Source organism: Falco cherrug, chromosome 18 (assembly GCF_023634085.1).
Source record: "Falco cherrug isolate bFalChe1 chromosome 18, bFalChe1.pri, whole genome shotgun sequence".
Taxonomy (NCBI): domain Eukaryota; kingdom Metazoa; phylum Chordata; class Aves; order Falconiformes; family Falconidae; genus Falco; species Falco cherrug.
Window position 1 is genome coordinate 5,914,984 of NC_073714.1, and position 10,035 is coordinate 5,925,018.

General features: G+C 67.6%; 1 protein-coding gene across 1 annotated transcript; it reads left to right on the forward strand.

The window, feature by feature from the left end:
* The first annotated feature begins 1,102 nt into the window (after window positions 1–1,102).
* On the forward strand, window positions 1,103–4,605 carry LOC129734171 (interleukin-36 receptor antagonist protein-like). The gene is made up of 6 exons (XM_055696198.1): window positions 1,103–1,145; window positions 1,364–1,400; window positions 1,489–1,643; window positions 2,834–2,989; window positions 3,066–3,190; window positions 4,393–4,605. The coding sequence occupies exons 2-6, from the start codon at window positions 1,372–1,374 to the stop codon at window positions 4,591–4,593; spliced, it is 666 nt and encodes a 221-aa protein (XP_055552173.1). The 5' UTR covers window positions 1,103–1,145; window positions 1,364–1,371; the 3' UTR covers window positions 4,594–4,605.
* The last annotated feature ends 5,430 nt before the right edge of the window (window positions 4,606–10,035 follow it).

Consider the following 10,035-nt stretch of genomic DNA (forward strand, 5'->3'; position numbering starts at 1 on the left):
ACCTCGGGGACAGGGCTCACGGGACCTCGGGGACAGGACGCATGGGACCTCGGGGACAGGGCTCACGGGACCTCGGGGACAGGATGCATGGGACCTTGGGGACAGGGCTCACAGGACCTTGGGGACAGGACGCATGGGACCTTGGGGACAGGACGCATGGGACCTCGGGGACAGGACACATGGGACTTTGGGGACAGGGCTCACAGGACCTTGGGGACAGGACGCATGGGACCTTGGGGACAGGACACATGGGACTTTGGGGACAGGGCTCACAGGACCTCGGGGACAGGACGCATGGGACCTTGGGGACAGGGCTCACGGGACCTCGGGGACAGGACACATGGGACTTTGGGGACAGGGCTCACAGGACCTTGGGGACAGGACACATGGGACCTTGGGGACAGGACACATGGGACTTTGGGGACAGGGCTCACAGGACCTCGGGGACAGGACGCATGGGACCTTGGGGACAGGGCTCACGGGACCTCGGGGACAGGACGCATGGGACCTTGGGACAGGACACATGGGACCTCGGGGACAGGACGCATGGGACTTTGGGGCCATGGCTCACAGGACCTTGGGGACAGGACACATGGGACTTTGGGGACAGGGCTCACAGGACTTCAGGGACAGGACGCATGGGACCTTGGGGACAGGGCTCACGGGACCTCGGGGACAACATGCAGGACCACGGGGACCTCGGGGACAGGGCACGTGGGACCCCAGGGCCATGGCTCACAGGCACCAGCAGGGCCAGGCACAGGGGACACGCCGGTATGTTGGGGACAAGGTGCAGTGGCATCGCGGGGACCACCTGTGGGGCACGTGGCGTCACGGGGCACAGGGGACACCGCGGGGACGGGCACGGCGGGGGGCACCCCGGCTCACAGCACTGGGGGGGCACCCGGCCGTGGTGACCGGGGGGCGTCACGGCGTGGGGACACGGGGGACGCGGGGACCAGGTTGTGTTTCACCATCGCTCCGTGTCCTCGTCACCTGCCCGCCCAGCCAGCTCCCTCCCGCACAATTACCGGGGCGGCCCCCGCCCCGCCCACTCCTATAAAAGCCACTGTCACCCTGGGGGGGGGGACACACGGAGCCCAGAGATCGCGGGGACGGGATTTTGGAAGCTGACGGATCCACAGGTACCGCTGGGAACGGGGACAGGGGACAGGGGACAGGGACAAGCTGGGTCCTGCCCGGGCGATACTCGGAGGGCGTTCACTCTGGAACCTACTGACAACGCGGAGCCGCCTGTTGGCAATGGGGAGGCTGGGTGCATCACGGAGGGGGGGGAGGGGCGGGGTGGGGTCCCCACCCGTGTCACCTGTGTCACCCACGTGCTGCCCCATCTGTCACGCAGGCTCAGCCATGTCCCGCGTGTCCAGACCTGCCTCCAGGTGAGCGGGGACAGGGTGGGGACAGGGTTGTCCCTCCCCTTGTGCCCACCCTCACCCCCTCTCTCCCCCTCCCCCCGCCGGGGCGCAGCTGGTCCCGAGGTCCCCAGGGACACCTGGAGCGGTCCCAGAACCTCTGGCACCCGCCGGGTGTCACGGCGGGGCTGAGCATGGGGACAAGGGACATGGCGGAGTCTGTCATCGACCCCGACATGGTGGCCTTGTTCGACGAGTTCCTGGGGAAAGGTAGTGCCCAGCGGGCACCGGGGGTCTGTCCCCACATGTCCCTGTGTCCCCACCTGCCCCCTATGCCCCTGTCCCCCTGTCCCTGTGTCCATCCCCCCAGTGTGCCCCATCCCCATGTCCCCCATCCCCAGGTCCCTGTGTCCCCATGTCCCCATGCGCCCATGATGACTGTGTGCCCCATCCCCATGTCCCCATGTCCCCATGTCCCCATGCACCTGAGACAGGCCCTGACACACTCTCCATGTCCCTTGTCCCCATGTCCCCCACCTTCATGTGCCCATCACCCCTGTGTGCCCCATCCCCATGTCCCCACATCCCCCATCCCCATGTCCCTGTGATGCCCACATGTCCCCATGCACCTGGGACACTCCCTGTGCCCCCCTCCTAGTGTCCCCTGTCCCCACGTCCCTGTGATGCCCACATGTCCCCATGCACCTGGGACACCCCCTGTGCCCCCTCCTAGTGTCCCCTGTCCCCACGTCCCTGTGATGCCCACATGTCCCCATGCACCTGGGACATGCCCTGTGCCCCCTCCTAGTGTCCCCTGTCCCCACGTCCCTGTGATGCCCACATGTCCCCATGCACCTGGGACATGCCCTGTGCCCCCTCCTAGTGTCCCCTGTCCCCACGTCCCCCATCCCCACGTCCCTGTGATGCCCACATGTCCCCATGCACCTGGGACACTCCCTGTGCCCCCTCCTAGTGTCCCCTGTCCCCACGTCCCTGTGATGCCCACATGTCCCCATGCACCTGGGACACCCCCTGTGCCCCCTCCTAGTGTCCCCTGTCCCCACGTCCCTGTGATGCCCACATGTCCCCATGCACCTGGGACACCCCCTGTGCCCCCTCCTAGTGTCCCCTGTCCCCACGTCCCTGTGATGCCCACATGTCCCCATGCACCTGGGACATGCCCTGTGCCCCCTGCTAGTGTCCCCTGTCCCCACGTCCCTGTGATGCCCACATGTCCCCATGCACCTGGGACACTCCCTGTGCCCCCTGCTAGTGTCCCCTGTCCCCACGTCCCCCATCCCCATGTCCCTGTGATGCCCACATGCCCCCATGCACCTGGAAGACACCCTGGGACCCCTTTCCCACGTCCCCTGTCCCCAAGTCCCTGTGATGCCCCCACATCCCCACGACGACTCCTGTGTCCCCTCCCCGTGCCCCCACGTCCCCGTGTCCCCTGGCAGAGTTCTCGGAGGAGGTGACAGCGGCCTCGGCGGGCAGGCAGCCCCGGGCGCAGCCCTACCACTACATGATGAGGGACACGGAGCAGAAGGGGCTCTGCCTGCACAACGGGCGCCTGGTGGCCACCAGCCTGCAGGGTGCCAACGCCGCCCAGGAAGGTGGGTGCCCTGGGTGGGGAAGGGGTGCCAACCCCACCCACGGGCGCTCCCACCCAGCCCACCCATCTCCTTGTAGAACCCATCAGCGTGGTGCCCAACCAGCACCTGGAGCGCCAGCGCTGTCCCCTCATCGTGGGTATCCGTGGTGGCACCATGGCCCTCTCCTGTGGCACGGGCCCCGAGCCCCAGCTGAAGCTGGAGGTGAGCGTGGGGGGGTGTCACAGTGGGAGGTGGCCCGGGGGGGGGGCACCCTGGGGTGGGGCAACTCAAGGTTGGTCAACTCAAGGCAGACGATCTAAGGTGGGGGCACCCTGGGGTGGAAGGAGACCCAGAGGTGGGTCAACCCAAGGTGGGGGCACCCTGGGGTGGTGGACATCCAGAGGTGGGTCAACCCAAGGTGGGGGCACCCTAGGGTGGTGGACATCCAGAGGTGGGTCGACCCAAGGTGGGGGCACCCTGGGGTGGTGGACATCCAGAGGTGGGTCGACCCAAGGTGGGGGCACCCTGGGGTGGTGGACATCCAGAGGTGGGTCGACCCAAGGTGGAGGCACCCTGGGGTGGTGGACATCCAGAGGTGGGTCGACCCAAGGTGGAGGCACCCTGGGGTGGTGGACATCCAGAGGTGGGTCGACCCAAGGTGGGGGCACCCTGGGGTGGTGGACATCCAGAGGTGGGTCGACCCAAGGTGGAGGCACCCTGGGGTGGTGGACATCCAGAGGTGGGTCGACCCAAGGTGGGGGCACCCTGGGGTGGTGGACATCCAGAGGTGGGTCGACCCAAGGTGGGGGCACCCTGGGGTGGTGGACATCCAGAGGTGGGTCAACCCAAGCTGGATGAGCCAAGGTGGGGGCATCCTGGGGCGGTGGGGATGCAGAAGTGGGTCAACCCAAGGTGGACAACCCAAGGTAGGGCACCCTGAGGTGGTGGACATCCAGAGGTGGGTTAACCCAAGGTGGGTGAGCCAAGGTGGAGACATGGGGACACCCTGGGGTGGTAGACATCCAGAGGTGGGTCAATGCTAGATGAGTCAACTCAAGCTGGGCAACCCAAGATGGGGGCACCCTGGGGTGGTGGACATCCAGAGGTGGGTCAACCCAAGGTGGACAACCCAATGTGGGGAGGCATCCAGAGGTGGGTCATCTCAAGATGGGTCAACTGAAGGGTGAGCAACCCAAGGCAGTGGCACCCTAAGATGGTGTCATCCCAAAATGGTGCCACCCTGAGGTGGCATCACCTGAAGGTGAGGGTTCCCCAGGGTGGTGTCACATCATGATGGCATCACGTGGAGATGGTGGCTCCTGGAAATAGACCCAACTTGAGATGGTGGCACCTGGAGATGGGGGGTTCCCTGGGGTGGTGGCACCCTGGGGTGGTGTCCAAGAGCTGACCCCCACCCATGGCAGGAGGTGGAGCTGCTGGACCTGTTCTTGCGGGGGGCAGAGGCCACCCCCTACACCTTCTACAAGACCTTTGGTGGCTCCACGCACACTTTCGAGGCAGCCGCCTTCCCCGGGCTCTTCCTCAGCACCGCGCTGGGGCCGGGGGAGGAGCTGGCCCTGGCTGCCCCCCCCGCTGTCACCGCCTTCTACCTGCGCCGCAAGTGACCCCAGCACCCGTGGGGGGGGGGGAGGGGGGCACCCATGGGTGGGGGTCTCCTCCCCACCGTTGGCCCCCTGGGTGGGGGAATAAAGCGATGCTGCTTGTCTCAGCTTGTGGTGACTGGATGGGGGGGGGGGGGGGGGGGGACACAGATGGGGGAGGGGGGGCAGGTTGGGACCCCGTGGGACAGAGGTGGGGGCTGGGAATGGCCAGGATCGGGCCCCGTGGGGCAGGATCAGATCGTGGAGGGGCAGGATCGGGTCCTGTGGGGCGGGATAGGGGCAGGATCGGGCCCCGTGGGGCAGCATCAGGCTCCGTGGGGCAGGATCGGGTCCGTGGAGGGGCAGGATAGGGCCCCGTGGGGCAGGATCTGTCCATGGGGGGACAGGATCAGGCCCATGGCAAAGCAGGATCGGGCCCATGGAGGGGCAGGATCGGGCCCCGTGGGGCAGTATAATCTCGTGGAGGGGCAGGATCAGGGCCTGTGGGGCGGGATAGGGGCAGAATCGGGCCCCGTGGGGCAGCATCAGGCTCCGTGGGGCAGGACTGGGTCCGTGGAGGGGCAGGATGGTGTGGTGGAGGGGCAGGATCGGGCCCCGTGGGGCAGGATCTGTCCATGGGGTGACAGATTCAGGCCCATGGAGGGGCAGGATCAGGCCCGTGGAGGGGCAGGATCGGGCCCCGTGGGGCAGGATCAGGTCCTGTGGGGCAGGATATGGGCAGGATCGGGCCCCGTGGGGCAGTATTAAGCTCTGTGGGGCAGGATCGGGCCCCGTGGGGCAGGGTCGGGCCCGTGGCGGGGCAGGATCGGGCCCATGGAGGGCAGGATCGTGTGGTGGCGGGGCAGGATCGGGCCCCGTGGGGCAGGATCGGGCCCGGGCAGGAGGGGGGAGGGGGGGGGGCCCACGCGCGGCCTGTTCCGCCCGGCGGGGGCGGGGCTGTGGGCGGGGCCTGCGCAAGACACGCCCCCCGCGGCGCGCCGGCAGGGCCGGTAAGGGGAGGGCGGCGGGGGGCGGGCGGGACCCCGGGGTGCCCGGGGGAGGGGGCCGTGGCCCGGGGGGGGGGGGGGCACCGGGTCCCCGGGGGGTCCCCATGGCCCTCAGCGCTCCCCACGCCCCCCCCCGCCCCCGGAGGGGCCCTCAAGCTTTCCGGGTCCCCCCAAACGCCCCCTCGGGACCCCCCACCCCCGGGGGCTCCCCCGAACTCTTGGGGTCCCCCGTGGCTCCTGAGGGTCCCCCGCCGCCCCCGGGGAGCCCCCCCATATCTCCGGATCCCCCCCCCTCACTTTGGCTTACCCCCAACCCTTGGAGACCCCCGCAACCCCCCCCGCACCCCTCCCCATAAGCTTTGGGGGTCCCCCATAGCCCTTGGGGTCCCCCTCACACCCTTTGGGGACACCCCCCGCCCCGAACCTCTCTGTAAACTTTTGGGCCCCACCCCCACCCCTCGGCGCCTCCCCCCCCCCCTTGAACACCCCCAAAACCCCTCCCAAACCTTTAGGTTCCCCCTCCCACTTTGGGGTCCCCCCCTTTGGGTCTCCCTCCTTCAAGGCCCCCCCTTAACCCCTTGGGGTCCCCCATAGACCCCCCCGAGTCCCTTAGAAGCCTTTTGTGTCTCCCTCCACCCCTTGGGACCCCCCCCCCGAGCCCCCCCATAACCCTTTGGGACCCCCTCCACCCCGTGGGACCCCCCCCGAGTCCATAACCCTTTGGGACACCCCCCCCCGCCCCCGCATCCCTTGAGCCCCCCCGAGCTCCTCCGTAGCCCTTTGGGCCCCCCCATCCCTTGGGACCCCCACGGAGCCCCCCATAACCCTTTGGGCCCCCCCATCCCTTGGGACCACCCACCCCCAGCCCCCCCATAACCCTTTGGGGCCCCCCCCATCCCTTGGGACCACCCACCCCGAGCCCCCCCATAACCCTTTGGGCCCCCCATCCCTTGGGACCCCCACGGAGCCCCCCCATAACCCTTTGGGCCCCCCCATCCCTTGGGACCACCCACCCCGAGCTCCCCCATAACTCTTCGGCCCCCCCCATCCCTTGCCCTGCCCCCAAGCCCCCCCCCCACTAATCCTTTAGGGCCTTGGGACCCCCCCAGAGCCCGTCATAACTCTTTGGGACCCCCCCCATCCCTTAGCCCCCCCCCCCAGACCCCCCATAGCCCTTTGGGTCCCCCCCATCCCTTGACCCCACCCCAACCCCCCCATAACCCTCTGGGACCCCCCCCCACCTCTCCGGCATGCCCCTGCCCCCCTGGGGGGCATTCGGGGGAGGGGGGGATAGGGTTTGGGGGCCCCCACCAGGGTGGCCACCCCGCAGCACACAGGCAGCCCCCACTCTGGGGTGCACCCCCCGCATCAGCAGGTATTCCCCCCCCCCCCCCCCCCCCCCAAATACAGGCAGCGCCCACCGGGTGCAACTCCCCTCCCCCACCTTTGTTTTGATACCCCCGCCCCCCCCTCTTTGATTTGGGGACCCCCCCTCCAATGCTGCAGGACACCCCACCCTTGGGTGCTGTCCCCCGCTCGGGACGGGGGTGCTGGGGGGGGGGGGGGGGGGAAGACACCGTGACCCCCCACCCCACGGTGGTGGTGGCTTCTCTGATAGCTGCTATAGGGTTGTGCCCCGCTGCAGCCTACGGGGGTGGGGGGCGCGGGGTGGGGGGCGGGGTGGGGTGCAGCCCCCCAGCTGGGGTGGGGGGTGCCGGTGGGGTGTCCGTGTCCCCCCCACCCCCCACCCTCCCATCCCCCTTTCCTGCCCCGGCAGGGCCGGAAGCCGGCGGCGGTGACGCGGGTGACGTGGGGGCCGTGACGTGGGGGCTGTGGGGTGACGCGGGGGCCGGGACGGGGTGCGGGTGCTGGGTGCGGGTGCTGGGCCCCCACCCTGCCCCCCATCCCCTCCCTGCCCCCCGGCTCTCCTCCTCCTCCTGCCATCCCTCCTTCCTCCATCCCTCCCGCCTCCACCTCTTCGTCCTTCCCTCTCTCCCGCCTCCTCCCCTCCTTCCTCCCTCCTTCCTTCAGCCCTCCTCCCTCCTTCCCCCCTTCTTCCTCCTTCCCTCCCTGCCTTCTTCCTCCCTCCTTCCTTATCCACCCTTCCTCCCTCCCTCCTCCCTCTCTCCATCCCTCTCTTCCTCCTTCCTTCCTCCCTCCTTCCTTCAGCCCTCCTCCCTCCCTTCCCCCCTTCTTCCTCCTTCCCTCCCTCCTCCCTCCTTCCTTATCCTCCCTCCTCCCTCCCTCCTCCCTCCTTCCTCCCTCCTTCCTTATCCATCCTCCCTCTCTCTTCCTTTCCTCCCTCCCTCCTCCCTCCTTCCTCCCTCCTTCCTTATCCATCCTCCCTCTCTCTTCCTTTCCTCCCTCCCTCCTCCCTCCTTCCTCCCTCCTTCCTTATCCATCCTTCCTCTCTCTTCCTTTCCTCCCTCCCTCCTTCCCTCTCTTCCTCCCTCCCTCCTTATCATCCTTCCTCCCTCCTCCTTTCCTCCCTTCTTCCCTCTCTTCCTCCTTCCTCCCTCCTTCCTTATCCATCCTTCCTCTCTCTTCCTTTCCTCCCTCCCTCTCTTCCTCCTCCCTCCCTCCCTCCCTCATTCCTCCTTTCATCCCTTCCTCCCTCCTTCCTCCACCACTTCCTCCCTCCATCCCTCCATCCTCCCACCTTCCTCCTGCCTTCCTCCCTCCCTCCACCCCCCCCTCCCCCGCTGCAGGGCCCCCCCACCCACGACCCCTCTCCCCCCTGCTCCCCCCCACAGGGCCGACCCACGCCATGGCCGGCACAGCGGGCAGCGCGGGCAGCACGGGCAGCGCGGGCAGGACGGGCAGCTGCCGGTGCACGGCGGGCAGGCAGCCGTAGCAGCGGGCACCGCGCCATGGAGCCGGCGGGCACCCCCACCCCCACCACCGCCACCCCGGGGGTCCTGGCGGCGCAGGACGCCATCATCTTCTCAGGGGCAGGTGCCCAAGGGGTGACCCCCCCCGGTGTGGCACCCGCCGTGGCACCCACCGTGGCACCCGCCGTGGCACCCGGTGGCGCCGACGTCTTCTGGGCCAGCCTGGTGCGAGCCCAGCTGTGCGTCTGGGAGCTGCAGGGAGCCATCGAGGCGCAGCCCCACGGGGACCGAGCGCCGTGGGACATCAGCCACCACGGCCACGGGGCCACGGCGCAGAGCGTCTCGCACCAGCGGCACGGGCTTGGGTGGGCGGGAGAGAGCGTCTCGCACCGGCACGTGCCCATGGGTGGGAGCATCTTCCACGAGGACCAAGGCCACAAAGCCACATACGACAGCATCTTCCACATGTCCACGGGTGGGAGCAGCTCAGAAGAGCTCCATGCCCACGTGCCCACAGATGGGACCATCTCACCCAAGTCCATGGCCACGGAGGGGAGCATCTTCCATGAGGACCAAGGCCACAGAGCCACGTATGACAGCATCTTCCACATGTCCATGGGTGGGAGCAGCTCACAAGAGCTCCATGCCCACGTGCCTATGGATGGGACCATCTCACCCAAGTCCATGGCCATGGATGGGAGCATCTTCCATGAGGACCAAGGCCACAGAGCCACGTATGACAGCATCTTCCACATGTCCATGGGTGGGAGCAGCTCACAAGAGCTCCATGCCCACGTGCCCATGGATGGGACCATCTCACCCAAGTCCATGGCCACGGAGGGGAGCATCTTCCATGAGGACCAAGGCCACAGAGCCACATACGACAGCATCTTCCACATGTCCACGGGTGGGAGCAGCTCAGAAGAGCACCGTGGCCACGTGCCCACAGATGGGACCATCTCACCCAAGTCCATGGCCACGGAGGGGAGCATCTTCCACAAGCACCAAGGCCACGGATCCACAGACAAGAGCATCTTCCCTGTGTCCACAGGTGGGACCATCTCACCCAAGTCCATGGCCACGGATGACAGCATCTTCCATGAGGACCAAGGCCACAGAGCCATGTACGACAGCATCTTCCACATGTCCACGGGTGGGAGCAGCTCACAAGAGCTCCATGCCCACGTGCCCACAGATGTGTCCATCTCACCCAAGTCTGTGCCCACGGTGGAAAGCATCTTCCATGAGCACCAAGGCCACAGACCCACAGACAAGAGCATCTTCCCTGTGTCCACGGGTGGCAGCAGCTCACAACAGCACCATGGCCACGTGCCCACAGATGGGACCATCTCGCCCAAGTCCGTGGCCACGGATGACAGCATCTTCCACGAGCACCAGGGCTGTGGATTCACCTATGAGAGCATCTCACATGTGTCCATGGGTGGGAGGATCTCTGATGAGCACCGTGGCCACGTGCCCATAGATAGGAGCATCTCGCCCAGATCCGTGCCCGCTGTTGGGAGCGTGTCCCCCATGTCCGTGCCCATGGATGAAGCCATCTCACAGGAGCACATGCCAACAGATGGCACCATCTTGCCCAAGTGCACACCCACAGATGGGACCAACTT

Coding starts and splice junctions, on each gene's coding strand:
- LOC129734171 (XM_055696198.1), top strand. CDS start 1,372: ATGTCCCGCGTGTCCAGACCTGCCTCCAG. Junction 1,401..1,488: donor GTGTCCAGACCTGCCTCCAG/GTGAGCGGGGAC, acceptor GCCGGGGCGCAG/CTGGTCCCGAGGTCCCCAGG. Junction 1,644..2,833: donor CGACGAGTTCCTGGGGAAAG/GTAGTGCCCAGC, acceptor GTCCCCTGGCAG/AGTTCTCGGAGGAGGTGACA.